Genomic DNA, 27,597 nt, shown 5'->3' on the forward strand with positions numbered 1-27,597 from the left:
TTTCTGCGGCTCACATTTTTAGTTCGCATCCAAGTCACAGCTTAACGGCTTACACACATCCACTGCCCCCGAATGGGTGTCAAAATCCACCCGAGAAATCGACTGATTTCTAGCTCGTCCGTTTCACGTACATAAGTTCATTGATAAACAATCCTCGCGAAGCGAATTGTCGAGGAATAGTTCACTTATCCTCCAATGAAAGTGACAGGATGCGAACTAATGTTCGTCATAACGCAATGACCGACCACGAGATAGTGAGTCATTAAATTATGGTTGGTTGGCGTACTTACATAAATTGACTCGATAACATGCTGCAGCTTGAAGTTGTTCGGACGAATGGATCACACTGGCTGGCCTTCTTAAAGGCGATTGGAACTAACTCTCAGGAACTAATTCTGCCCTCGTATATATCCAAGTTCGATAATTCATTTTTGCGTCTTTCAAGTTTAGATTAAACCTTTCACCCGACCATGACGATAAATGTGCATCCTTACTCACAGGCAGGCTTCGCGACTGGTACAAGTGAATTCTATGACCAGTGAGTGAACTATTCGCTCGTGTACATCTGTTGATCCTATTGAATTGGATGCACCTAGGGTTCGCCCCTCGTACCCAGCTGAGTGTCTTTCGTACATTCGCGGACAGGTACCCGAGAGCACAGCGCCGTTGAACATCGTCGAGTGAGTCAAATACATCACTTCTACTTCCTCCCTTCAGTCGGCTCTCAGGATCGGGGCAGGGACTGGCATTTTCACCCGTGCGTTGTTGACTCACCCTGACTGGGCGACGAGCATTGGCACCCTGAAAGCAATCGAACCAAGCGATGGCATGCGTGATTTTTGGACGAAGTCTGTCAAAGATAATCGCTGTACGATCATCAACGGAACATTTGATGACACCGGCGTAGAAGATGGGTGGGCAGACCTCATTATCATCGCACAGGTGAGTAGCGATAGGATGGAATTACGCACAGATGCTCATCCTTCGGCTGTGTAGGCATTTCATTGGTGCCTCGACTATGGGAAGGCATTCACTGAGTTCGCTCGTATCTTGAACAAGGACGGGGCGGCTGTATTTGTATGGAATCTTGCAGATAGGTTCTCTTCTGTTATTCTCTTCTGTATCAATTTTTGTAACAGCACTGCAGGGAGGCTGCAGGTTGGGTTGCGCAGGTCCAGCATTGTATCGAGGCCCGCGGGAACGGCAGTCCCCGATTTCGTCTCGATGTTTTGAGGCAGGCGTTCTCTACCGCTGAGTATACCTCGTTATTTCGTTCTCAAGAAGAGAAACAATGGGCACATCATGGTGTTGCTTCGGAGAAAACTATCACGGATCGCGCACAGAGTTGGAGTTACATTACCATGCTCCCTCCAGACGAGAAGGCTAAGGTAGTCGATGACATCAAATGCATCCTTGAGCGAGGAGATGGTAGAGTCTGGATCAACAAGGAGCAGGGCATGTATCAGGACCCGCATATGGCTCGCGCATTCATATCTAGGAAGAAATAGAACTGCCGGGTTGCCAAGTTTACGGATTCATGGATCCGTTGCGATTCCGATGTACGTGTGTAACATTAGTTGTCGCTCACACAAGTTTCGTTTGCAAGATCATCACCAGCGGCACCGCACACCCATTTCATCCTATGGTCTGTGGGTCACTGCTGCTCTGGGTTGAATGGTTTGACGCCTGTGGAAGATATTTAAATGGGATAATGGATACTTGGTGCATCCGCGCTGGTCGGACTTTGCTTTCGCCCAATTTGAAGTCAGCGACGTGGCAGAAGAGATACTCTAATATCTACGGAACAAAAGGATGCCTTTGCAGCTTCTGATATGTGCAAACGCTGAGCGCTGAGCGCTAGTAGCAGTAGTAGTCAGTGACCACTGCGGCGTGGCGCGAAAGCACCGCCTCGAAATAGAAGGTCTAACGGCAGTGCCCTCAAGTTGACCTCGAGGGAACTGCGTAGTACCCGTGTTCACTAAGTTATATACCCCCTTCGCCAATGACAATTTCATGTCCAACCATAGAAAGGTCGCTATATTCTGGGATTATGGTGAGTTTCTACGTAGTAGCCGCGCGCCTCTGATAGCTTAATTATGGCCCATGGGATATTTTCTCCGTCAGAAAATTGTAGCCCTCCCTCAGCAAATTCGCAAGGACATGCCATTGTAAATGGTATCCGACGAATTGCGCATGTCTTCGGATGCGTTACGTCGTTCAAAGCATACCTTGATGTCTCCTCACAGTCCCCCAAGTCTGTTGGCTTTCGCTCTGACCTTCAGTCCTCTGGGGTTTCCATAATCGACTGCCCCCACAATGGCAGGAAAGATGTAGTGGACAAGATGATTCTTGGTGTGTATTCTGTAAGGCGCCCGTAGCATGCACTATGAACTTTCGTTTGCTACTAGTGGACATGCTTGCATTTTCCAATGACCATCCATCGCCTGCCACCATTATCCTGATAGCCGGTGACCGAGATTATGCCTATGCTGTATCAACCCTCCGCCTTCGACAGTATAATGTCGTTCTCATCGTACCTCCATCACCAAACACTCCCCAGAGCCTGGAGTCTCAGGCTTCTGTCGTGGTGGACTGGAATTTTGCCGTTCTTGGAAAGCGCACAGAATCCGACACTTCACCTGTACGGCAACCTTATCGCAACCTTGACGAAGATGTCATGGAGCGGTTATCACGCGTAGTCTACGATTCGAATGAAGATCCTGCTGTTACCCCCATTTCCTCGAATCTTCCCGAAAAACCGGCCCATTCGCGGCGTGACAGTGCAGCAGTGCCGTTGCAGCCACCAGTCATTGAAAGGAATACGGATGCAGGTGATACTGCTCAGCCTGCATCATCGTGCACAAAGAAGGCTGCTAGCACAATCCCTGCAAGGCCTGTACTTCCTAGAGCCGTGCCTGTAGCGTCCCGTGTTAAATTTGCAACACAGCCAACGCAGACTGTCCCAGACATCGACCGGGACTTAGGCAACCCTCTCAAAGCGAACAATCCACTTTCAAATGAAAGTCTCACAGACGATTTCGTTAGCACAGCTAACGAGATTCAGGGTGCGAGTCGCGGTCCATTTTCCACAGCCCCCAGCTCGAGTTCTGGACTAGAACGCAACCAGAACATTACAGAGCCTGACTTTACTCCTACTATGGGCTTCAGAAATGCTCCACTATCTCCACTTCCTGCCGACCCGCACAACCCAGACCTGCAGGGCGCTCCTCTTGGCTCTCCGTTGCAGACCCACATCATTTCGGAATACACCCCCATCTCGTTCGGCAACAACCCCCACAGAACCGTGCCAGTTGCTGCGGTGTCCTTGTCACCTACACTGAAACGCAGGCAGGTTGATGCCACTACTGCACCTAAATCCACGAACGCCGGCTCCGTCTCAGCCTATATGGACGACTATGTCCTTCCATCCGACAAAGCAGCAGTTGTGGATGCCCTTGGACTTGATGATGGCAAAGATCGAGACCACAACGGCAACGACGAGGTTGCAAATGTCTCGATCAACAATTCAATTTTAACTGAGGCCGATGATCCATCATCCGTAGAGGTTGCGAACTCTGCTGATTCCGATTCCGATTCGTTCCACACTACAGACGATGCTTCTATTGCGAACTCTCCCCCTGCGGAGGATTATCCCCCCACTCCCGAGCCTTCTGTACTCCCCACGTCCCCGATGTCATCGTCAACATCGTCGATTCCGTCTTCATCGGCTTCGATCACCTCCGATTCCAATGTTACCATGGCTAACGTCGGGATCGGTTCACAACAAGCAACATCTGTTATCATCGATAACAAAGACGAATCTTCGGGGTGTCAAGCACCTCCTATCGACTCTGAGTCCATCGATGATAAGATTCGACGCATTGCACCCCAAGAATTCCTCCCGCTGATCAATCAGCTTCTGCTGGCGAGGTCGAAAGGGATCAAGAAAATTGCTAATGACATAGTTCGGGGTGATAAGGATGTATACAAGCGCGCGGGCGCAACTAATTTCGCAGATTATATATTGCTAGCGAAAGAAGCTTCTGTAATCGAGGTTGGTGAGGGGACGGGTAAAAACAGCGCATGGATAGCGCTGCACCCACGTTGGCTCGTGCAGGAAATTGAAGCACCAAAACCACCGACCCCTTCGCCTGATCGTAGTAATAAACCCCCTACACCACAGGATAATATTTCTGATGCTGAAATTTTATCCACGGCTCCTACGCCGCCGTCGAGCACTGCGTTGCAAGAGACCACCAGGCTAGCTACGCTCAACCCCGACGCTCCACCATTTGTGCCGATCCCGCCTCGCTTCCAGCCACTCGTCACCTGCCTGTCTAAAGTTCACGAGAGTGGGCTAGTGAAGCCCTTTCCTTCGACAGTGGGCCTAATGGTTGGACCCGAGATATTTCTTCAAGCTGGCGCGTCCAGCCTGGCAGAATATATTGGTCAAGCAGTGGATGCTGGTGTTGTGCAATGCGGAGGAAATAGTGGCTATACGTGGGTGAGCCTCCATCCTGATGTGCTGAGTGGAAAGCGTTCTTGCTAGTTTGGCCTGCTGTCTCCAGAGACTCCATGCGTTAGGGATATTCTAGTCAATTATCTGACATATGAGTATTTATTGTAAATCAAGTTTGAATCAAGTGTTACCGAGTAGAGGGCTGTATTCCAGGGAAGTCGACACACCAGTGACGTTCTCGTCCTCTTCTAAAGCTTCGACGAGATTCGAGACACTGTCTTTTTCATCGTCTGTGCTTCCTTGATCCTCCATTTCATCCTATAGTTTGTGGGTCACTGCTGCTTTGGATTGAATGGTTTGATGCCTGTGGAAGATATTGAAGTGGGATAATGGATATTTGGTGCATCCGTGCTGGTCGGACTTTGCTTTCGCCCCAATTTGAAGTCAGCGACGTGGTAGAACAAAGGTCTGCAGAACAAAGGACATTACGCATTTGCAGCTTCTGATATGTGCAAACGCTGAGCGCTGAGCGCTAGTCACAGAAGCACCGCCCCGAAGTGAATGTCAGAGTTCTGGCCGGTCTGGGCACAAGTCTGCGTAGACTTCAGGTCTGCGGTCTGGGCACCCCTCGGCAGGCTCGGCAAATTCAAATGGAGTCTACTTGCAGGTGTACCTGCCCGCCGCCTGCTGCCCGCCAGGTCATCAGGAAAACGTCGAGTCCCTTTTCAGCCCTTGATTTCCTTCGGCAACTCCATAAGGTACATAAGGGTGTTTAAGGATGCCCAAGGCATCATTCTGCTACTTGGCGAACTTCGAATGAATTATTTCTAAGGAAGATAGAATTTTAAGGAAGACATATAAGTACTAAGTAGCGCTAAGCAAGCTCGTTGCTAAGTGCATGCACATCACATCTACAGCCTGAGACAAGTAGTGTCAATAAGCGTTACAAAGAGCACAGATAAACTTACAAGGTGTTGCCGCAAGCTCAACATGTGCTACCACTGTAGTAGGTCCATCAAGATCCAACCGTTTCACCAACTTCACCCTCAATGGACCAATGCTCGGGTTTGTCGACATTCAGAAACCCAGACTGCTGAGCAACCATGGCCCGTGCGTTGGTACGCAGCGCCTGGCGGGGGGTGGGCGGGTGAGGCGTGATGTGACTGGCGGGAGAGGGTCAGCCATTGCTCGGGGGGCGCCGGCATCTTCAAACTCCGTCAGAGCATTACCACCTGTGCCCAGACTTGTGCCAAGACCACAGACCTAAAGTCTATGCAGACTTGTGCCCAGACCGGCCATTTCAGAGACGCCCTCGCCCCGAAATAGAAGCAGTTTAACGGCAGTGCCCTCGAGTTGGCCTCGAGGGAACTCAAAGGGAACTGCGTACCCGTGTTCACGAGATACTTAAAAGTTATATACCCCCTTCGCCAATGACAATTTTATGTCCAACCATAGAAAGGTCGCTATATTCTGGGATTATGGTGAGTTCCTACGTATACGTAGTAAGACGTAGTAGCCGCCACTGATAGCTTATGGCCCATGGGATATTTTCTCCGTCAGAAAATTGTAGCCCTCCCTCAGCAAATTCGCAAGGACATGCCATTGTAAATGGTATCCGACGAATTGCGCATGTCTTCGGATGCGTTACGTCGTTCAAAACATACCTTGATGTCTCCTCACAGTCCCCCAAGTCTGTCGGCTTTCGCTCTGACCTTCAGTCCTCTGGGGTGTCCATAATCGACTGCCCTCACAATGGCAAGAAAGATGTTGTGGACAAGATGATTCTTGGTGTGTATTCTGTAAGGCGCCCGTAGCATGCACTATGAACTTTCGTTTGCTACTAGTGGACATGCTTGCATTTTCCAATGACCATCCTTCGCCTGCCACCATTATCCTGATAGCCGGTGACCGAGATTATGCCTATGCTGTATCAATCCTCCGCCTTCGACAGTATAATGTCGTTCTAATCGTGCCTCCAACACCAAATATTCCCCAGAGCCTGGAGTCTCAGGCTTCTGTCGTGGTGGACTGGAATTTTGCCGTTCTTGGAAAGCGCACAGAATCCGACGCACCACCGGTACGACAACCTTATCGCAACTTTGACCAGGATGTCATGGAGCGGTTATCACGCGTGGTCTACGATTCGAATGAAGATCCTGTTGGTACCCCCGTTTCCTCGAATCTTCCCGAAAAACCGGCCCATACACGGCGTGACAGTGCAGCAGGGCCGTTGCAGCCATCAGCGTTTGATAGGAATACGGGCGCAGGTGGTACTGCTCAGCCTGTATCATCGTGCACGGAGAAGGCTGCTAGCACAATCCCTGCGACACCTGTACTTCCTAGAACCGGGTCTGTACCGTCCCGGGCTAGATTTGCGACACAGTCAACACAGACTGTCCCAGACATCGACCGGGACTTAGGCAACCCTCTCAAAGCGAACAATCCACTTTCAAATGAAAGTCTCACAGACGATTTCGTTAGCACAACTAATGAGATTCAGGATGCGAGTCGCGGTCCCTTTGCCACAGCCCCCAGCTCGAGTTCAGGACTAGAATGCAACCAGAACATTGCAGAGCCTGGCTTAACTCCTACCATGGGCTTGAGAAATGTTCCACTATCTCCACTTACTGCCGTCCCGCACAATTCGGACCTGCAGATCGCTCCTCTTGGCTCTCCGTTGCAGACCCGCATCATTTCGGGGTGCACCCCCGTCTCGTTCGGCAACAACCCCCACAGAACTGTGCCAGCTGCTGCGGTGTCCTTGTCACCTGTACTGACATGCGGGGAGGGCGATATCATCACTGTCCCGAAATCAACGAACCCCAGCTCCGTCTCTGCCTATATGGACGATTGTGTTATTCCATCGGACAACGCATCAGTTGTGGATGCCCTTGGACTTGATATTGCCGAAGACAGAAACCACAACAAAATCGACGAGGTTGCAAATGTCTCGGTCACCAGTCCACTTTTGCCTGAGGTCGATGACCCGTCGTTTGTACAAGTTGCGAACTCTGCCGAATCGTACCACACTACAGGCGATGCCTATATCGCGACATCTCTTCCTGCCAAGAATTCTCCCCCCACTCCTGAGCCTTCTGTAACACCCGTGTCTCAGATGTCATCGTCGACACTATCGACACCATCGTCTTCGGCTTCGTCAACTTCGATCGCCTCCGATTCCAACGTTACCATGCCTAACGTTGAGATTGGCTCACAACAAGCAACGTTTGTTATCAGTAATAACAAAGACAAATCCTCAGTGTGTCAAGCGCCTCCTGTCGACTCCGAGTCCATAGAGGATAAGATTCGACGCCTCACACCCCCAGAATTCCTCCCGCTGATCAAACAGCTTCTATTGGCGAGGTCGAAAAATATTATGAAACCATCAAGGTCCGACATTGCTAATGATATGGTTCGAAGTGACAAAGATGTATACAAGCGCGCGGGCGCAACTAAGTTCGCGGATTATGCTTTGCTAGCGAAAGAAGCTTCTGTAATCGTGTTTGGTGGGGGGACGACTCGAAGCAACTCATGGATAGCGCTACACCCAAATTGGTTCAGGCAGGAAATTGGTGCACCAAAACCATCGACCCCTTCGCCTGATCCTAGTAACAAACCCCCTACACCACAGGATAATATTTCTGATGTTAAAATTTTATCCATGGCTCCTACGCCGCCGTCGAGCACCGCGTTGCAAGAGACCACCAGGCTAACTACACTCAACCCCGACGCTCCACCATCTGTGCCGATTCCGCCTTACTTCCAGCCACTCATCACCTGCCTGTCTAAAGTTCACAGGCGTGGGCTGGTGAGGCCCTTTCTTTCAACAGTGGGCCTAGAGGTCGGACCCGAGATATATCTTCAAGCTGGCGTGTCCAGCCTTGCAGAATATATTAGTCGAGCTGCGGATGCTGGTGTTGTGCATTGCGGAGCAAATAGTGGTCATGCATGGGTGAGCCTCCATCCTGATGTGCTGAGGGGAAAGCGTCCTTGCTAGTTTGGTCTGCTGTCTCCGTGCGTTAGGGATCTTCTAGTCTATTATCTGTAATATGAGTATTTATTGTAAATCAAGTGTTACCGAGTAGAGGGCTGTATTCCAGGGAAGTCGACACACAAGTGACGTCCTCGTCCCCTTCTAAAGCTTCGACGAGATTCGAGACACTGTCTTTTTCATCATCTGTGCTTCCTTGATCCTCTAGTGGGGCCCACCTCACCTCCCTGACCAGTATTTCAGCATTGGCATTCTGCCGGATGTACTGGCGAAGTCCATCTTCTAACTTGAGCAACTCGTCAGGAGAACATGCCAACTGGGACTCAATGAGTTCAGTTCTCAGGAACAAAAATGAGGGTGTACCTCTATTCCGCGACCACCACTGGAATCATCTTCCCATTCATCGAAATCAAAGGCACACTGAGTCGACTCTGCTATGTTGAACAGGTCTTCTATGTCATTTGGGTCGAGAGCTATTTTGAAGTATCCTCGCTGATGGAACATGAACTTGACTGGAGCCTGTCGAGCACTGCGTAATGGTATTTGAGATAAATTATAGAAAAGAAAGGCTGGACGGACCCATGGCGGTTGATCATTTCCCTCACGTTACTGAGAGTGCGGTTGATATTATTGGTCCTACATTCTCTTCCCGCCAGTTCAGCTACAATGACATCAAAGAGTTTTGGTAGGTACTTACATGATGATGCCCACAGAACCGTGCATCATTGCTTCGTAAGTGACGGCTTGACCATTGTCACTCTTGCTTTTGGACGCCTGTATAACTCTGTGAGGCCCGACAACAGACGGCGAGCTTGTATATGTACCTTGACCAAGACATTCTCAATGTTCTCTTTCGGAACACCCGCATCTTTTGCGCGTCGGATGGCAGTGGCTAGCATAGAGTTTTCTTCAGGGATCGGCGACCCGCCATCTAAATGCGGGGCGTAAGCTACTGAAGAGGACGCGCACGAAACATACATACTCCTGGCAGCGGCAAGAATGTCCTGGCAAACGCGTGTAGCGCATTCATTAGGACGACATGCAAAGGAAGAGGCTTACGCGGGCGGCTTTACCGTACAAAATGGACTTCTTCGCGTCTTCTGCACCTTTTCTTTGCTTTATTTTAGACCACTAGACGGGTTGGTTGTGAGTATTTGAAGAGTTAGAGTTGAGACCAAGTCTTACTTTGTTATGACCCGAGAACGGTGTTGGACTACTGGAAAACGATCGTGTATATGATGCGCGCGGCAAAGCAGTCGATAGCCTTGAGCGGAGCATCCAGCAAATTGTAGTCTGTTCAGTCACGCTACCGAAGTAATAGGCTACGTCCACCGTGACACGTGATGGCACCGCGGCGTTGTCCCTGAGTAAAATTAGACGTGTTGGAATACTTGCACATATCGAGGTGCGCAGCCATCCTCAGATTTATGTACATCGGATCTATATTACAAGCTCCTAAAATATACACATACTGTGTGACCTTACATATTGTAACGAGTACACTTCCGTGAAGTTGTTAGACCTTAAATCCTTCAACTAAAACCACTTAAATATATTTCGCCGGTGGAGTTTCAGCTCTCTCGCCGGATTTCTCAACACCAGCCTCCGCGGCGCGGACAGCGCTAGTGAGATCGAAATGGAAGAAGGGGGTTTCAATGGGGACGATAGGCACTTCCCCCGAAGTAGGAGGAAGAGTCTCGCCGTGGGCCTCGATATCTTCGATGCTGGAGGCATCATCCCACCATTTTTCACGGCGACCGCCACGGTAGGGTACAACAGGAGCGATCTCGTTAGGAAGATCGCTTGCTGGGGTACCAATACCGAAACCTGCGGCTACAAGAGCACGCCGGATCCAAGGTGACAGGATGGTAGCAAAATGGAACTGCAGTGTTGCATTAAAAAGGCAGCGTCGTCGGGGTTCACAAGATGACTAACCTCTACAGGATGGTTTGCCCATCTTTGGACTTCGTTCCGTGTGTCTATGAGAGCTTGGACAGCCGTGGTATCGATATGGGATCTGTGAATAAGAAGTAAGTGAATTGACTCGTAAGGGAGTCTGAGGCCAGAGAACTTACACTCCAGAGAAGTCTAGCACAATGGCATGAAGAACAGGTCTTTCGTTGTTGGCTGCCTCCGCATCCTGTGAGTTGCCACGAGTTGGTCCGGGATCGTTCCAGGGGCGGTCGGCCAAGCGGATCGAGCTGAAATCGATCCCACGTCTCATGTTCTCCTTCACATAATCGACAAGGACGGAGTTGACGAGAGAGCAGTTGGGGTACAGGTAGCTTTCTTCGAAGCGGTATACGATCACACCCGGAGCGGGAGGGTGGACCTTGATATATTGGTTCGTTACGCCATCCTTGCGCAACGGAACGAAGACTTCTCGTGACTCCCTTGAGTTACGTGAGAGGGTAACCTTCCCAACGAAATATCCTCTAGGGTGTGCGATGCGAACCAAAAGTAAGGCGAACGATGCCGCGATAGAGGTGTAGATACCATTCTCAATAGACGAAAAGACGGTGACCAGGACTGCAGCCAACCAAATAATAAACTCGAGGGGAGAAACGCGCCAGTAAGAGTACGCTTGGGAAGGTGACGCGACAAGATCAGCGACCGCGTGGATAATGACTGCTGAAAGCCCAGCATTAGGAATCCAGTAAAACGCTGGTGTAAGGCCATAAAGAGCGACGACGACGACCATCGCAGTGATAACACCAGCCAAAGGAGTCCGCACGCCCGACTTCGACTTCAAGGCAGAACGGGAGAACGATCCTGTCGCGGGATACGCGTGGAACAAAGTGCCAAGCGTGTTAGTGACACCTATAGCGATGAGTTCTTGGTTGGGGTTGATCTTATATGAGTTGACCCGTCCAAATGCTGCAAGTAGTGTGTTAAAAGGGTTAGACGGTCAGATAATTAGTGGCTTACATTTGGCAATGGCGATGTGCTCAAGAAGGAGGATTATGGTGGCAACAGGGATGTGTGGCGCGAGGGCATTGACGAGCTCGCTGTTGATAACGGGGGGGCCCACATTTTGGAACCCTGCGGGGACAGTTTGCAATATTTTAATCGGGTATTTACCGGAGGCGGTTTTATGGTCTCGGCAATACAGCCAAGCGGCGAGGGTCAATACTATCACCACAAAAGCATTTCTTGTAACTGAGATGAAAAAGAAAAGTCGGCCTGAACAAATACCGTAAGAGCCTTGTCAAGAGAAGACCATACAGATCACAGCTTACTTCGATTGGGGTAGTGCTTGGAGAATTGATCACAAATAATGCGAATTGCGTAGAGTGCAAAAAGGCCTGTGAGACCCCATGCCGCATCTAGAGTCGTACCAGGGAGTCCCTTGAGTGTGTTGATGATAACTTCGTATGTGGCAGCTCGAGTACTATAAAGTGTCACAAAATTGCGTTTCGCTTGAAATGACACCGCTTACTTGAATCCGGTGATACCCATGAGGCCAGGAACCTGACCTGCAACTATATTGATCGCAGATCCAGTCATAAACCCACTGACTGCTGGTGTGGGTATGAACTCGACGAGCCATCCGAGGCGCAAGAGGCCAATCCCAAGCACGATAAATCCACAAACAAAGGCCAATGTTGTGGCTATTAGGGGGGAAGCCCATTTACCAGGATGCTCTGAATCTACAGCACTGATAATTTCAGCCACGGTTAGCGACATAACTGCCACTGGTCCGATAGAGACATCCTTGGAAGTCGCGAAGAACTAGAAGTAAATTTAGCATCGCAATTATCCAAATTAGTGCGCACGTACGCAGTATACAAGAACGCCGACGAAGGATGAATATAGACCGTACTGAGGAGGAAGAGTCGCAAGCTACGAAGGCTTGTGAATAAACGAACAAGAGATTTGATACAGAATTTAATACTTGTGCATATGACATCCCTTGTGGGACCAGCACCATTCCTACGGTAAGACCTGCAATGAGGTCTCCAGTAAGCCATCCAAAATCTGAAAACATCCAAGTGAGTAGAATTATTTTAAATAGTAATGATATTCTTACTGTATCGCGTGATCCATCCAAGGATTGGGAAAAGACTGGTGAAGTAATTCACCACCTGGAATAACAGAGATCTATTGAATGGGATGGAGAAGTATATGAATTTCGTACCTCATGCCTTGGGTCTTTGACAAGGCTCTTCAAATAGGTTTCGGTGGAGATTGTGGTTACAGTCTCCTCCGGACGCCCAATGATCCTATTGCCAGCACGTTTTGCTGACTCAAGCATGGTTGAGGGTGTTAGAGAAACGGGGACGTTGGCTCAAATGGGAATGTACCCTCGGGTAGATATTTATGCGTAGCTGGGCGTCAAATGCAGCTGGTAATGCGGCACTGGACTGGCTCAAAAAGACAGGTTATTACGTTTGAAACGTATTTTAGCTGTACAGTCAGTGATGAAGTTCCGAAGAGTGGATAAATTGATGGCAAGGGCTCTGGGATATCTATTTTATAGATGTCAGTCCAAATTAATCCTTCACCCCTACGTACCCACTGGGCATCGATGTCGACTGAGCACGCCATTGATGGTCCAATTGACGATAGTTACTTCAAACAGGGCTGTATGCAAGATTCCGGCAGGGCTCCATCATATGCGCTGAGTTGAAATTCATCATCTGTTCTAAGTTGGGTTGGCCCGATTGTGACAAAAATATTTATTGCAAGCAAAATATCCGTGCCCCCTCTATAATGAATGACAATATCATATCAGGGATTGTCGTGTCGTGATCCAAAATGGTGCTATCAAACGTAGTATATAGCGTGATTCAGGGCTCTGTAAATACTTCCCTACGTGCTTGAGCGTGCTTGACTGTGCCTGCCGGAGCGGGTGTTTAGATTTGACGTGACATTTTTAGGCACCAATTCTGCCACGACGTGGAGTCGGCGCAGACCGTGTCACTCAGCCTGGTTTCAAATTTGAGAACGATATCACGCCTCTCCGTGTAGTGCAACATCATGGCAGCTGCACCCGCCTTCGGCATTTGGTCTGAATACCTTGTAAGATGCGCCTTTGTTCAAGTCACTTCCGACAGCGTGAGAGAACGTTTAGTAGCCAATGACATATACACACCGTGGTCAAAGAAACCCTCTCCTGGAACTCCGAAGATCCAATTGAATGACAGTGGCCACATGTCCCTGTCGGAAGACAAAGTAAATATAACGTCGGTATAACGTGATGGAGTGTAGTACCTGCTGGTCCAAGTAAGTCGGATCGGCTATGCTCCACGATACTCCTGTATCAACATGACTGTCATGGTTGTCTTGCTTGGCAAGCTGCCATTGTACTCCGTCGAAAGAAAGTTCGCAATAATCTCGATTCTGATACTGTGTGCGGGGTGCGGAAGTTACAAACAGGCTAATCGGTCAGGTTCAATATTTGATATCAATTGTCAATTAGAGGGAGATGTGCGCCTATGTGCGCTAACCTGAGTGACCCTTGAAAGCTTGGCTAGAAAGTTGTGCAGTACTACGCAGTGAGAAACTATAAACGGTACCTCTGCCGTAAATGGTCACGTGTAACGTGCTGTTTTGCTTTGTCCTTACTGCGTTGTACTCGCGTCGTTGTCAAGACCAGTGCGCAGTGCGCCTGTATCACGAACAGATATCACGAACCCTTCAGTAACGATAGCAATTTATGTCTATTCATCCAAAGCCCGTGCCTCTCGTGGCACCAGGACATACCCGCCCAGTAACTCACCTTTCTTTTTCGCCACTCCAAGACGATGGCACCTATCTTCTTGTGTCCAGCTGCAAAGATGGCAACCCGATGCTTAGAGAATGGACAGGAGACTGGATAGGCACGTTTTTGGGTCACAAGGGAGCAGTATGGAGCACAAAGCTCTCGCCGGATGCCTCGCGAGCGGCATCGGGAAGCGCTGACTTTACTGCGTGAGTCTGCCGCCACAATTGCCACCTTGCTTTTTTCCTTGCTAATTGAAACCAAGAAAAATCTGGGACACATATTCAGGAGACGTGTTGCACTCCTTTCCTCACAATCACATTGTTCGAACTGTGGCCACATCTCCAACGTGTTCTCACCTTCTTACTGGTGGTCAAGAGAAGAAGGTCAGAATATTTGACCTTGGACGTCCAGACGCGGAGGCCGATGTTCTTGGAGATCTTGGCGTACCATCGCATGACGGAACTGTGAAGAGCGTCGTTTGGGTTGGAGAACATACTGGTGTATCGGCTGGCGAGGATGGTATCATCAAGTTTGTTGTAATGACTAACCATAACAGAACGCCACTGACGATAATGTTTTACAGATGGTGGGACCTGCGGACACAAAAACTTACTACAACTATGACATTCCCTAATCCGATAACTTCAATGGAACTTTCACCGCAAACCAAGCGTCTGGTTGTGACATCGGGAAAAACCGTCGCATTTATACCTGCTTTACCTAGTGGTACTCCAACGCATAGTCTCAACTTGCCGTACTCGCCATCATCCGCAACCGTTCATCCTATTCTTCAAGACCGGTTTGTCACAGGCAACCTAGGTGACGAGTGGGTCAGAGTTCATGGAATGGATGGGGAGGAGAGGGAGATATTGAAGGGTCACCACGGACCTGTCCATTGCGTGGAGTTCAGCCCTGACGGTGAAGTATATGCAAGCGGCAGCGGTGCGTTTTCCACCTCATAACTCCAGGATGTCTTATCTGATACGGCGTCGATTACATTACTTTTCAGAGGATGGTAAGACTTGTTCGAACAAAATGACCAGGACGATATTGACAGGTATCATGCGACAGGTACAATCCGACTCTGGCAAACAACCCCCGGGAAGGCATACGGCTTGTGGCAAGGTAATGCTAATGGTGGTTAGGAGAGAGTGGGAAGGCGACACCGCACACCATCTAACATCTTTAGGTCATTTCTCTCATACATCGTCGATTAAGTCGTGGAAATGTTCGTTGATCGAGCAAGGGGATACATCATGTAATGTCAAGAAGTCTACAAATCAATCATATCATACTGTTTCCAATCTGCATGACCATCTTTATTCGACAGGCTAGCTAGCGGTCTTGCATGGAATCGCAATCATACTTCCATTGGGGTACTGAGAACACCCGTATTGAACTAGGTGAATATTGTCGAGAAGAGAGAGGCGCTGGAACTACTCAAACTAGAGGAGCTAGCCCACTGAAACTCCGCACCGCGATACCAAAAATTGGTAACGTTGATGGATGGTTCTTAAGTCGCCGTCTTTTGATTCCCACTATTAGTAGCTTTATGTTATCGTATGGACTGGCGCTATTATTGCCTATAAAATACCCAAGGGCCCGGGATGGCTCATCTAAGTTCCTATATCCACGGTAAGTAACGCTGAACATGCTGAAGCCGATCGCCAGCTGCTCCAGCCTAGCAATCTTGCGACTCTCGCAGATATCATCTATTCGCAAGAGTGGAGTCAGGTTATCCTCCTTGCACACCACGCCCGCGATCCAGAGAGAGGGCTTAGGAGATTTTGCATTGACAGATCGAGTTGCAATCGTCACCGGAGGCAACCGTGGTCTTGGACTCGAGGCCGCACTAGCGCTCTCTACGGCTGGTTCGCGTGCAGTATATTGTTTGGATCTTCCGGAGAAGCCAGGTGAAGATTGGAACGCGGCTCATCAAGCCGTAGCAAAACTTGGGAATGCAGGACGACTCGAATATTTGACTGCTGACGTTCGCGACCAGAACCGACTGCTCAAAACGGTAGAAGAAATTGCAACAAAGGAGGGAAGGATGGATATTTGCGTCGCAGCAGCAGGCATTACTGGGGCCGCCAAACATTGCTTGGATTATACGGAAGAAGATCTCGAAGAGGTGTGTCGTCGTTCTGTATGTGATTGCAAGAACATAGCCCAATGAGTTCACGAGAGGTTTATGCTGTAAATCTCAAAGGGGTATTCTTCAGTGCTCAAGCTGTCGCAAGGCAAATGGTTCGGTTCCAGCTACCGGGAAGCATAATCCTCCTTGGCTCTATCGCTGGCAGTGTTGCTATGAAGGTAACAATAGTTCCGCTGTTCTCGCTTACATATCATTAGCCCCACTCAATTACATTTTATTTCGCCCATTTTATTTTCCTGTAAATGAGTGTATATCGCCGTGGGGAACAACCAGACGACTAAATAATTAAAATAATATGTTGGACCTGCTGGATATCTGTCGTCGCGGAGTTTCATTCACTGCGAGCACCTCAAACATCGCATACATACATCATGGCACGTCTACGACGTCTCGGACGCAAGTCACTGAAGTATCATCAATCAGCAGCACAACAGCTCGAAGTCCTTGCAATTGCACAGCTGGCAACTGCAGAAGATGGTGATGACTGAAATTCTCGGTCTCACTCTAGCAGCCCTTGCAGCAGACCATAGACGGAAATCACGAAGCAAGAAATATGGCATCCGTGGAGAATACAACCAACCTAAGTCTGAGGACTTCTTCAATATTCTGCTTGGACAGGCTAGTGAAAGGCAGTTTAAAGCCTGGTTTCGGTAACGCAAATTTTTGCTGATTTGTTCTCGAAGACTGACTACCAATAGAATGCGAAGGGAATCCTTCTGGCATGTCCACAACTTGATATGCGCTGACCCGATTTTTGTTAGCACTTGCAACCGCCCTCAGCGCCCTGTTTACTACCAACTGGCAACATTCTTGTGTCGTCTGGGTGCCGAGAGCGGACTCAAAACTGCTGGTGTCATGTCCATTGCCGAGGGCTCAGTGTATGTCTATTGCTATCGAGTTTGTCGGGCAATTCGGAATATCCGAAGTGCTCATTTAGCTTGGCCAGGAGAGCAACGGAGGCAGTTTCTCTCTGGCGAAATGGCTGAGTGGGGTTTTCCTGGTTGTATTGGAATCGCCGACGGTAGTTATATTCGTCTCGAAAATAAACCAACAGAGAATGGGTTTGCATATTGGTGCCGCAAGAAATTTTATGCAGTATGTCTCTGTGCTTTAATACTGCTGAATATTTAAACTACCAAATGCTAGATCATCGTACAGGCAACCTGTGACCATCGGGCAATTTTCACGTCGTATGATTTTGGATGGCCAGGATCAGTTCAGGATAGTCGGGTGTTCAAAAATTCGCATTTATGGAGGCGAAAGGCAGCCTACTTCCAGCAACATGAATATATACTAGTCGACAAAGGTACATTGCTCAGAAACTTGTATTGTGATGTGCTAACCTGAGATCTTGTAGGCTACCCGTTGACAATGTACTCGATACGTCCTTTCAACGAATTTGATCTTACCAACGATGCTGATGAGGCGAGGCGACGGTGGGATTGGAATAGGAAGTTATCTTCACTTCGGATATTTGTTGAACATGCTTTCGGGCGCTTGAAAGGCCGTTTCCCGCTCCTCCGTGGCATGAGTGGAATTGACTTGCCAGACATCTTCCGAATGGTTGAAGCAGCAATGATTCTTCATAATATACTGGAGGAAAATGGTGATGACCCAATGACTATCAAGGGATTTAATGGCACGGAGGATCATGGTGTACATGAAGTTCGAGGCGAAGGTCCAGTGCAGATGACAGGGGCAAATGCTAACGAGGATGATTTATATCGTCTAGGTCTTTTACGTCGCAAGAATCTCGTAGACTACTCTATGAACTAGTGTCCTCTGCTGTCAGTCGCTCTGCCATTTTTTGGCCACGAGCTTGTATCAGAGGGTTTGGATGATTCAAAAATTCACTCGCCTGTTGCCACTCCTCCTGCTGTGCCTTGTGTCGTGCCTCTTCTCTCTTCGCTCGAATGTCAGCCTGACGTTGCTCATACTCCTCCTGCTCACGCTTCTCACTGCTTCAACGTGACCTCCATGTTGAGTTTGGCAACCTCTAGATTAGTTTCGTCGACTTTTGCCTGCCGTCTATGACGCTCGCCCATAGTTCCCATCATGTCGCGAAGAAGTGTGCTGGTATCGGAAATGTCATTGGCCTCAAATGATGCTGACTTATGCATTCGTTTTTTCGGTGGAGTCTCATCATCTGAGATAGACTCGCTCGAGTTGATGTCGTGGCTGCGAACCACTGTGGTATCATTACGAGCACTGATGAACTATCAGGAGCCTCTCCCAATAATAAATGATAATTACTCACACAGCGTCAATGGCTCTGAAAATTTCACTAGCTTCAAACTCATCCAGTACCTTCTTCGACACTTTTTTCTTTGATGTGCGTTTTCGCTTCGTCCCATCTAGTGCAACATCATCTTCGACAATATTCCCGCACTCGCCGTCAAGCTCATCTCCCTCTCCATCTTCATCTCCATCACCTCCACCAGTGTGCTCTTGGCGCTCTCGCACAGCCTTGTACTTTGGCCAAGCTTGGTTGTGCCAGAAGTTACGAATTTGAGCATGGTCGACTCGGCCTTTTAGCAAGACACATGCTATCTGCATGGTTTCGGACCTTTTGGTAAGCAAGCACACTCGGACTCGAACAAATTTCACACTTACATATGTGAAGGTTGTGGTCTGTGTCAGCTTGAATGTTGGCCACACTTCTGGAGAGGTAATATACTTCACGGCTTTCAGTTTATCTTCATCCGAAAACGCTCTCCCTGAAGTTGCACCTTCCAGCTTCACGGGTGTCTCTACAGGTGCAGCTCCAAGTCCCTCTGGCTCAAGCTTAAGACCTGCCCGACCGAGCTGGCTCTCGGCGAGCTTTGAGATCTCATCGTCCGAGTTACCAGAGGTCCGTCTGTTCCCTTCGCCGGATTTACTTCCTGTCCCTCTCATTGACTTTGGCTTTGGAACAGGAGTAGCACTACCTGGAGTCTTCGGAGCAGCTCGTGCTCGAATGCGTCGCACAGGTGTTTTTGCGGGTGTCACTGTTGGCATAGTGGGAGCTTCAGGTATGTCATTCTCCCCATCTCCGGAGGAGAGGATATGACCCTGATCTGAAAAATTTGATGGTAGGCTGAAAATCGTGTGGCCGTGGTTGTTCCATCGATGGTCGTGGTTTTGTGGGGTGCCATTTTGTGATGGGATGAATGAGAGGCCCTCGGGACACATTTTTCGAGGTGATCGACGAAGCCCAGATGTTGGATCGGTGTAGAAATGTGGTTGACGTGCAGGGGTGCTGGGACAAGACATGGGGTGAGTGTCAGCCTGCTGGATGTGCCTTCCGTGATACTGATTTGATGAAGGGGGCTGCGGCAACTCGAAATCTGCGTTGGGGAGGACATGTCCATTTCCATCGTGAATGGGAAGTTGCTCAAATACATTTGGCACTTGCAGGTACGTGTTTTCGGTTGGAAAAGTCCACTGCGAACCAGTTATGATTCATGACTGCAGCACACTGATGAACTTGCACGCTCGTTCACGCATCTGCGATCACGGTGTGTGCCGTGTCGGCACATTCGAATCTCAGCTAGTGTTGCGCTCCTGTAAATATATAATAAAATACTTATGGTTTGCTTCATTTCGGTGGTGCTCTCACAGTCTGTCAATCATATATTGCTTGCACAAAATAAAATGGGCGAAATAAAATGTAATTGAGTGGGGCTATTGACTACACGTGCAGGGCACGCCAGTACTTCCATACAATACCGGCAAGGCCGCAGTGATACAGATGGCCCGCAGTATGGCATGCGAACTTGCACAAAAGAACATCAGGGTGAACTCGCTGTCACCAGGTTTTATTGATACACCGTACGTTCTGTATTGTGTTCCAAAACCTCTGACGCATCAGTTATTAGCATGGTGGCACCAGTATTGTCTGCGCAACCGCAACTTCAAGCTATATGGTCAGAACAAAGCTTCATGAACAGGCTTGGCAAGCCTCACGAGCTGCGTGGAATTGTGACATGGCTGGCATCCGATTCATCGAGCTTTTGCACGGGAAGCAAGTGAGTAAAATCTCTGGTTCGAGATGTGAAAATATTAACGTCCATATTTCCTAGCATTGTTGTTGACGGTGGATATACCGCATGGTAGAGCTGATATTGAAAATTGAGTACAAGATTGATTCTGTGTGTTTGTACTTGGGACTCGGAGAACCAGTACTAGTGCATCAACAAAAGTGCCGCTGGCATGCACGGCCGGTCGCTGCCTTGTATGGTATACAAACCCCGAACAGAATTGCAGAAAGTATGTAGGGCTTGTAGCATGTATGCAAGTACTAGCAGAGATGTATGGAATGTAAAGTTTGTACACGAAATGTGTGGAATGTAAAGCTCGTAAATGAAATGTGTGGAATGTAAAGCTGGTATATGAAATGTGCGAGGTTTGTAAGCGTCGTGCAAGCATTAGCAGATATGTGTTAAATGTAAAGCGTGTACACGACATGTGTTGAATGTAAAGCTCATAGATGAAATGTGTCGGATGCAAAACTGATACAAGAAATGTGTGAAGATTGTATAGTTGTAACAAGTCTCATGAGTTAATGCAGAAGATTGTACTAGCGTGCGTGCACAAATGTAAAGCTTGTACAGCCGCTGGTGCTGTTCAAGTTGCAACTTGCACCTACCATCCGCGTCAGAGTCAACGAGTATCAAGGACAGCTGAGTAAACCTAGCTGCAGAGCTCATACTCAAACCTATAGCGCATCCCGAGATTGTGTGATCAATCTGCACATTCTGCAAAATGGCATACAAACTTGAACTAACTCTAAAGTGTTAACTAGTACATCATCAGAACTCGCTGAAACCCTCTAGTAGTTCTTCATCACTGTCCTCACCATCCTCTGCACCCAGCTCGTCGTCAATCTCATCGCCGACATTGCCTTCAACGACTTCATCGTCCTCTCCGTCACCTTCATCTTCGTTCAAATCCTCCCCTTCAATCTCCTGCTGAATTCCGGAGTAGCCGTAGTCGTCGTTGTCTGAGTCAGGCTGGTCCGAGTCACCTTCATCCAGCTCGATGGCTTTGCCTTGAGTAGCAGACCCTTCCACATAGTCAACCGTGTTACTTTCATCACCCTCGGCACCTTTGTTCTCGTCAGAGACTACTGCAGCGCTGGCATGACGTACGTCCAATGGATCGCGATCATCCAGAAAGCCATCTGTGGCTTCGCGAGTTGTTCGATGACCAACACCACCCCCACGAAACCTCATGAGCATATCTCGATCGACAAAACTGTTATAAGTATCAGCAGTGAAGATATCTCACGGTAATGATGCTCACATATTGAGATAGAAATATGTCCAGTCTTCGTCTTTGTCACAGGGATGACGGATGATTGATGGCGGCAGATATTCCGAGGTATGGCCAGAAGCAAAAGCTGGAACAAGATGGATTCCCCGGATGATATTTTTGGGATCAATGAACCCAAATGCTCCGGGATCTTCGCTAGGGATGAAGCCGAGTCGATGTAACCGTTTCACTTTCCAGCCTGAACGGTGGCTGAGATCGCGGCCAAACCAACGTACCCATGCAAAGTCAACTTGCACTGGATCATATGATGACGAGTTGGTGGTGAGATCCCGATAATGGACAAGTGCGTGAAAAACACCAATAATTCTGGCATACCAGTAAGGATGACCATTGGGCTCCGAGTCGTTGTCTTCCTCGTGAGACAAGACCATGATGTCTGCATGCGTTCGAGAGTTGAGTGAGTCTTGATCTCGTCGCAGATCATAGGTAGTGTAATTAATTCAGATTACCTTGTGCCGATAGATACGATCATTGATAAATGTCAGTCTGCTGCGTTCAGCAGAGGAGAAGGGAGATTCATCGCCATCGTAATTGTGCTTTAGTAATCGTGCCAGGATATGATCTTTTAATCGGGGAAGAAAGCCCTAAAATTTTTAAAATGTGTCTGAGCATTGTGAAATGCAAATTGAAGTCAGTAGCAGTACTCACTACGAAGGCAGGATCACTTTCATTCTTCCCCAACCATTGAGAAAGTCTCAAGTAGTGGCGTACTCCACTGGAAATATGGTAGTGCGCCCGAGGATCGGTGTATGGTAGTTGTTCTGAATCTTCAAAGCGCAAGGATGGCATGTTGGCAGCGTCAGCTTTCATCACCTCTCTGCTTCCCAGTGCCATGGATTTCCTCTTTCTGGACTTGTCCACAGGAATTCGCTCTGCCATCCTGAAGAGGATTCTCTCCCGTTGCTGTTGCTTTGCGATACCAGACGTAAATCGAGACTTGCTCACTCTTGGATAAAAGCGTTTGACACGCCTGTGCTCGAGTTCACCCTATGAACTAATATTAGTGCCAAGCCAATTTCTACAGTGAAGCATGCCAATACGTACCAACATGGTAGAAAAGTTGTCTGTGGTCCCAAACTGTTTGATAGTACTGACATAGTCACCAAGCGCATGAAGCTTGTAAGTTTGCAGATTGAACGTCCTGTGCTTCAAGCGACCCTGAGGGTGTTGTTTTGCTGAGTTCTCCGTACTTTGGGGTTGACCTTGGGCAGCTTTTCGTGCTTTGCGGCGTCCGCGAGCTGCTTCTTCACTTGGAAGATCTCGGGTGTCAAATGCCTCCTTTGTTTCGCTGGCAAAACACCTCAAAATCTTGCCTAGTCGAGTAGTTGATGTGTCGAGGAACAAAAGTGTAGTGTCAGTGTGCAGGCGCAACTTTGCCAATCCATGCCAGGTGGCTAATTCAAAGAGGAGATCGAGGATAAGAGCATTGAATGGTTCTGGTAGGAGACGGTCAAATACGGGAATGGCACACTAGCAAATCTCTCAATCAGTACTTTGCGCGACCAGCACCACTGTCCAGAAATGTACCTGTAAAAGATCCTCGAAATCCCGCGCTGCCAGCTTCTTCATGCCAGAAGCGTTTCCACTGAATTTGCGGATTGTACCTCTGCCAAATGTGGGAACTTGTCGATAGCTGTCGATGAATCAATGTAAGAAATTCTATTAAGTTAAGTAGGAACTCGTACCGTTTGTTCAGCGCCTGTATTGTGTCATGGCCATATGCGTAAAGAATGCGGATCAGATGTGTAAAAGTGGCCTTCCAAACTCCCAACTCAAACTCATGGAGCAAATCCGGGACGAACATGGAGTAGAAGTTGAACCCAAAGCGTGCGAACCGAGTTGAGAATGCATTCTAAGTAAATCTGGAATCAGGAAGGTAAAAAAAATGCTGTGACCAACGTACCACAGTTGGAACGAGAGACTTGGGTACAAGCATCCGCTTGACAAAAACACTTGTAATATTGGTGCCCTTGACATACAACCACTCCCGAACCTGTCTGATCGTGGTCCATATTGTATGGCCATCTTCACGGACCCTGTTCTCCCGCCAGCGTCTGTCAGCCTTGCTTCCGAGGCCACCGATCTGAATCTTGGGGATCAGACACCTTGGACACGGGCACTGCGCAAGAAATTTGATTGACGCAAGAAGTGTCCTGGAAAAATTCAGCACTGAGATGAAACTGAGACTGGGTAATTATATGATCCTTACTTTTCCGGATAATCAGCTGCATACGTGAATAGACGAGGGAATACTCTGCGGAAGATCCCATCCAGACATTCTATGACTAACCCAAACTCGTATGCATGCATGAAGTCGTCATCAAGGAGCAACATCCAGATTGCTTGCATCAACTCGTGCCGACAATGACTCAGAACTTCCGAAGTCATGGTTTTCTGGAAAATATGTCGATAGGAGTCTTGAAGAGCATCTGTAAGCTGTCAGAAATCCGTTAGGCAAGAATAAATTAAAGTAAGGATTGAGCACATGCCTTGGGAATATAAGCTAGATGGTGGGCTGCGAATGCTGTTGGCTTAGCTCGCGCATACTTTGATTGATTCCCCAGGAACATATAAATAGGCCACAGGGAAGCGGTTCCAAAGCTTGCTAGATGAGTTGAGTCGGACCAGAGCATCACCGCTGCAACTACAGTCTCAAGGGTGCAGTTGCCCTCTCGGGGTTGTGAACAGATTTTCTCGTGTTCATCGAGCATTGCAGGTGAACTATAGACTTCTCCGTAGGTCTTTTCTGCAGGGACATCATCAGAGGGCTGATAAAATGTTTCGAATGGGGTGAGATGGAACTGTTCGGCAGCTGATTCACGAAATGCCGCTTTAATGACTTCGAGAGGCCGTCGATAGAATAGGCCAGGAATATCGAACTCTGGAGCTGTGTCCTCAGATGCATGTTGGACTCCATCGGCTGGAATATGGATCTTCACACTGGTTTCCATCCAGCCATCTGAAGCAGAAAATGATGAATGAATGTCTTCAGAGGCGTCCTGATAGCTGTCCAGGCGATGATTTTCCTTCAAGGCACGAAACTCTTTCAGATGGGCTTGGTCGAAGTCCTCTGCCAGAAGGACTTCCTGTACAAGGCGATCCAACTCAAGCAAAGATTTTGTAACGGAGCCGCTGTAAAACCAATGCATAAGACGAAATGTCGTTGCATTGAGGAATGGAGTGAAGTAATGGGTCTGAGCAGACTGTATGGATCCGCCGAATCCTGACCACCAAGGTCGAGCCCTAAGGTCGTCTTGACTCTTGATGAATGTCGGTGAATCAGCAAAATGTGCCACAGATGTAAGATTATCAGGGCTGAATGATGGTGGGGAATGCACATATCGGCGATAGAGACCATAGTGATCTCGTGGGGTGATGATGAATGGTTGGCTGGGAATTGGGACCTGGGAATTGAGTTCTACCAGATCTGCATCCACATCGTCCAAGGTTGAAGGCAGCTCTACCACGGGGATAGGTGGCATATCATCACGGAATCTTTTGGGTAAGCGACGGTGTCGGTTTGGTAAACCTGAGGAACGATATGCAGGGGGTGTTGGAGATGTTCGGCGTGAGTCCTGGACAAAACCTCAAAACTCACATCCACATGAAGAACAAGTGAACGTACTGCTAGCAGTGACTCTGGTTCAGCAAAGCTTTCATGTATCTCCTGGCGAGCCCTGAGTGCTGCTTCTTCTTCCTCCTGACGACGTACTTTTGCTGCTTGCTGAGCTTCTTGATCACGTCTTCTCTTTCCTAGAGAAGTAGCAGCAGCATCGGTTATTTTGCTCGAACAAAATTGTTTGTGGTTACTGAGAGCCCTGCGAATGTCAAACTCTCGACTGCAACCCCTACATGTGAAGATCATGAAGAACAAAAGCAAAAACAAGCAGGTATAGTACCGTGCTAGCATAGACCAGAAGCTGGGCACCGGAAGTATAGCCTGAGGCCGGGACTCCTTGATAATGTTTTGATGTGACGTCATGGGTTGGAGACAATAGCCTGAGTATGGCCTGGCCGGATCATCGAATCATCCATCATCTGTTCAACACCGTGACCCGACCATCATTCAGAGACTGGGCATCCGCATACCCAACCCACAATGTCATCTGAACCATCCAACACATTAGAAACGTCAAGCCATTTTCAAGACTTACTTGAGGACCTAAACTCTGGTGTGAAAGCTGGCCGCAAAAGAAAGATCATGTAAGTACTGCATTGTACATTTGACAAAACGGTAGTATACATTGTCTCACTATGAAACAGCGGTCCGATTGGACCATATTTACGAGCGGCTCGATGGTTCCCTCTTGCAATTGACCCATTTGTCGTGCTGGAGAAAGTCTTATATGATGGTATGGAAGCTGAGTTTGCCGAATTGCAGGGGAATAGTGCCCCAGGTCAATGTGAAAATGTAAATAGGTGAGTCTGCAGCAGCCTGAGCTACTCCTAGTTCACACACTGATATTTTTGCTGCGCAGTCGCCAGAAGTCATGCGAGCAATATGACGCACTTGTGAAACTTGTGCCAACGTTTAGCGATGTCATATCAGGATTTGAGAAAGTTCCATCAGCAATGGACAACTTCATTCATGCGGTAATGCAATAAATCATTCTCAATTTTAATGTGTCTAACAGCTAGCCAGCTTTCCTCTGCAGCCAATGATGCCCGATCTGATGATACTGGAAGTCTAATGCGAGAGGGACTGGTCTACATGCTTAAAAACCCTGGGTCTGACCAGTTCAATCCCCCTCTGGTCAAGCAGCAAGGCAAGATGGCTCGTGGATGGAATCATCCTCAGACTGCGCGGCTGTTGTGCCCAATGCGGATGTTGGATATGTTTGACCAAGATCCCCAGTTCGTTGCACTCATTTTATTATATTTGATCTTGTGTAAACGTTACACCCTTAGCTCCTTTATGGAAAGGGTGAGGGAAGGCCAAATCAAGATCACGGCCGCAAAACTTCCGGCTTTCCTGTATGATCAGTCTGTGTTTGATTCCGCCAGGAAAAGTCGAGGTTGCCTTCAGGGATATTACCTCAAACGCGTATGTTTTCTTTTCTCATTCTTGTTGGTTGAATACCATTTCACAAAACTTGGGCAGGTTTTCCGTCATATATTCACAGGACCGTCCAGCGCCCTGTCCCCCAATGCTCGCAGAGGTACCAAGACTCCCAAAGGCCGACTTCACGGAATGTCGTCACCACTACCACGAGCGATTGCATATGCAGCCGTACAGGTAAGCCTGAGCATAAAATTCACGCGCTTACATTGAGCACTGAGCACTGACCGTTACCTCTTTAAGGCGTACTTCCAGCTTAGTTCCGCAACTGTGTGGTGTCAGGAAATTGAAGATCTCAGCCTTGTGGATCTCTATGATAAAGTGGCCGAAATGTTTGAAGGAAACAGCAACAAGGAATGGGTAGAAGAAACACTCCGGCTTTGGAAGTTGTAAGCTGCTCTTTCATTATCATCTATTTATATAGCTAAATACTCAGAGAGACTCCCGGACTCCGGCAACATGGGCGCTCCAGGGCCAGGAGGGATGTACAACCTGGCGCATTTGACGACAGTGAAGATGACATGGACGGGTTTTTTGATTCTGATGAGCATCCTCCTGATGTAGGGAACGGAGGCAACCATCGCAGCGCCGAAGATAATGTTCGGACTGAGACCAGTAACCGTGTGGACGGCACAAATGGTATCAATTTTCTCCCACACATGCATTTTGCCTACAGCTCATGCGCATCCTGATTCAGTGCCTAATAACAGCGAGTCAGCACACCAGGTAACCCCGACACAAGCCCAGCCAACACGTGCACTGCAGAAGAGAACGGGACGCCACTGACTCCAATCCAACATTCAGAAATTTCCCCCTCTCATATCTGCGTTACCATGTACATTCACACTTGCATCTGACTCATGCTCATAGCCAGATGTACTCTAGTTACCCTGTAATTTTAAGTTGATGCACT

General features: G+C 48.4%; 14 protein-coding genes across 14 annotated transcripts; 8 read left to right on the forward strand and 6 right to left on the reverse strand.

Moving 5' to 3' along the window:
* Nucleotides 1-467: 467 nt before the first annotated feature.
* Nucleotides 468-1,730, forward strand: DEU56DRAFT_896372 (S-adenosyl-L-methionine-dependent methyltransferase; the record flags this gene model as incomplete). Its single annotated transcript, XM_041356419.1, has 5 exons — nt 468-538; nt 597-680; nt 729-942; nt 997-1,097; nt 1,148-1,730. The coding sequence occupies 5 exons, from the start codon at nt 471-473 to the stop codon at nt 1,506-1,508; spliced, it is 828 nt and encodes a 275-aa protein (XP_041201238.1). The 3' UTR covers nt 1,509-1,730.
* Nucleotides 1,731-2,241: 511 nt separating this feature from the next.
* DEU56DRAFT_200145 (uncharacterized protein) lies at nt 2,242-5,043 on the forward strand. The gene has a single exon (XM_041345036.1). The coding sequence runs from the start codon at nt 2,387-2,389 to the stop codon at nt 4,547-4,549; it is 2,163 nt and encodes a 720-aa protein (XP_041201239.1). The 5' UTR covers nt 2,242-2,386; the 3' UTR covers nt 4,550-5,043.
* An 894-nt stretch (nt 5,044-5,937) lies between these two features.
* Nucleotides 5,938-8,629, forward strand: DEU56DRAFT_200304 (uncharacterized protein). Its single transcript, XM_041345038.1, has 3 exons — nt 5,938-5,940; nt 6,030-6,247; nt 6,304-8,629. The coding sequence occupies exons 2-3, from the start codon at nt 6,238-6,240 to the stop codon at nt 8,454-8,456; spliced, it is 2,163 nt and encodes a 720-aa protein (XP_041201240.1). The 5' UTR covers nt 5,938-5,940; nt 6,030-6,237; the 3' UTR covers nt 8,457-8,629.
* On the reverse strand, nt 8,527-9,728 carry DEU56DRAFT_919783 (transcriptional regulator TACO1-like protein; the record flags this gene model as incomplete). The annotated part of the gene is made up of 8 exons (XM_041358330.1): nt 8,527-8,766; nt 8,814-8,979; nt 9,030-9,095; nt 9,148-9,224; nt 9,275-9,381; nt 9,433-9,454; nt 9,510-9,581; nt 9,636-9,728. 8 exons carry the CDS (start codon nt 9,726-9,728, stop codon nt 8,527-8,529), a joined length of 843 nt encoding a protein of 280 aa, XP_041201241.1.
* Nucleotides 9,729-9,740: 12 nt separating this feature from the next.
* On the reverse strand, nt 9,741-12,785 carry DEU56DRAFT_200189 (sulfate transporter family-domain-containing protein). Its single transcript, XM_041345037.1, has 10 exons — nt 12,589-12,785; nt 12,481-12,535; nt 12,346-12,428; nt 12,231-12,293; nt 11,890-12,182; nt 11,690-11,841; nt 11,379-11,633; nt 10,526-11,327; nt 10,386-10,467; nt 9,741-10,332 (listed from the first exon to the last, which is right to left on the reverse strand). The coding sequence occupies exons 1-10, from the start codon at nt 12,703-12,705 to the stop codon at nt 9,997-9,999; spliced, it is 2,238 nt and encodes a 745-aa protein (XP_041201242.1). The 5' UTR covers nt 12,706-12,785; the 3' UTR covers nt 9,741-9,996.
* Nucleotides 12,786-13,937: 1,152 nt separating this feature from the next.
* DEU56DRAFT_842564 (WD40-repeat-containing domain protein) lies at nt 13,938-15,694 on the forward strand. Its single transcript, XM_041355043.1, has 4 exons — nt 13,938-14,363; nt 14,420-14,686; nt 14,741-15,099; nt 15,229-15,694. The coding sequence occupies exons 1-4, from the start codon at nt 14,110-14,112 to the stop codon at nt 15,300-15,302; spliced, it is 954 nt and encodes a 317-aa protein (XP_041201243.1). The 5' UTR covers nt 13,938-14,109; the 3' UTR covers nt 15,303-15,694.
* DEU56DRAFT_842566 (uncharacterized protein) lies at nt 15,685-16,514 on the forward strand. Its single transcript, XM_041355044.1, has one exon. It carries the CDS (start codon nt 15,809-15,811, stop codon nt 16,331-16,333), a length of 525 nt encoding a protein of 174 aa, XP_041201244.1. The 5' UTR covers nt 15,685-15,808; the 3' UTR covers nt 16,334-16,514.
* A 169-nt stretch (nt 16,515-16,683) lies between these two features.
* DEU56DRAFT_762002 (uncharacterized protein) lies at nt 16,684-17,298 on the forward strand (the record flags this gene model as incomplete). Its single annotated transcript, XM_041350614.1, has 4 exons — nt 16,684-16,789; nt 16,821-16,962; nt 17,074-17,190; nt 17,250-17,298. 4 exons carry the CDS (start codon nt 16,684-16,686, stop codon nt 17,296-17,298), a joined length of 414 nt encoding a protein of 137 aa, XP_041201245.1.
* Nucleotides 17,299-18,267: 969 nt separating this feature from the next.
* DEU56DRAFT_762003 (uncharacterized protein) lies at nt 18,268-19,564 on the reverse strand (the record flags this gene model as incomplete). The annotated part of the gene is made up of 3 exons (XM_041350615.1): nt 18,268-18,490; nt 18,570-18,862; nt 18,926-19,564. The coding sequence occupies 3 exons, from the start codon at nt 19,562-19,564 to the stop codon at nt 18,268-18,270; spliced, it is 1,155 nt and encodes a 384-aa protein (XP_041201246.1).
* Nucleotides 19,565-20,054: 490 nt separating this feature from the next.
* Nucleotides 20,055-20,407, forward strand: DEU56DRAFT_749252 (uncharacterized protein; the record flags this gene model as incomplete). The annotated part of the gene is made up of 3 exons (XM_041349422.1): nt 20,055-20,122; nt 20,170-20,319; nt 20,374-20,407. 3 exons carry the CDS (start codon nt 20,055-20,057, stop codon nt 20,405-20,407), a joined length of 252 nt encoding a protein of 83 aa, XP_041201247.1.
* A 695-nt stretch (nt 20,408-21,102) lies between these two features.
* On the reverse strand, nt 21,103-21,996 carry DEU56DRAFT_749264 (uncharacterized protein; the record flags this gene model as incomplete). Its single annotated transcript, XM_041349424.1, has 2 exons — nt 21,103-21,547; nt 21,596-21,996. The coding sequence occupies 2 exons, from the start codon at nt 21,994-21,996 to the stop codon at nt 21,103-21,105; spliced, it is 846 nt and encodes a 281-aa protein (XP_041201248.1).
* A 69-nt stretch (nt 21,997-22,065) lies between these two features.
* Nucleotides 22,066-22,612, reverse strand: DEU56DRAFT_749217 (uncharacterized protein; the record flags this gene model as incomplete). The annotated part of the gene is made up of 2 exons (XM_041349418.1): nt 22,066-22,209; nt 22,274-22,612. Coding segments are annotated over 2 exons (483 nt in total), but the record flags the coding sequence as incomplete, so codon positions are not given.
* A 1,478-nt stretch (nt 22,613-24,090) lies between these two features.
* Nucleotides 24,091-25,107, reverse strand: DEU56DRAFT_749226 (uncharacterized protein; the record flags this gene model as incomplete). The annotated part of the gene is made up of 1 exon (XM_041349420.1): nt 24,091-25,107. One exon carries the CDS (start codon nt 25,105-25,107, stop codon nt 24,091-24,093), a length of 1,017 nt encoding a protein of 338 aa, XP_041201250.1.
* A 617-nt stretch (nt 25,108-25,724) lies between these two features.
* On the forward strand, nt 25,725-27,376 carry DEU56DRAFT_919789 (uncharacterized protein; the record flags this gene model as incomplete). The annotated part of the gene is made up of 8 exons (XM_041358331.1): nt 25,725-25,828; nt 25,889-26,044; nt 26,104-26,218; nt 26,268-26,479; nt 26,534-26,669; nt 26,727-26,861; nt 26,928-27,073; nt 27,121-27,376. The coding sequence occupies 8 exons, from the start codon at nt 25,725-25,727 to the stop codon at nt 27,374-27,376; spliced, it is 1,260 nt and encodes a 419-aa protein (XP_041201251.1).
* Between the last annotated feature and the right edge of the window lie 221 nt (nt 27,377-27,597).

Source organism: Suillus clintonianus, assembly GCF_016758775.1.
Source record: "Suillus clintonianus strain FC179 chromosome Unknown DEU56scaffold_181, whole genome shotgun sequence".
NCBI lineage: Eukaryota > Fungi > Basidiomycota > Agaricomycetes > Boletales > Suillaceae > Suillus > Suillus clintonianus.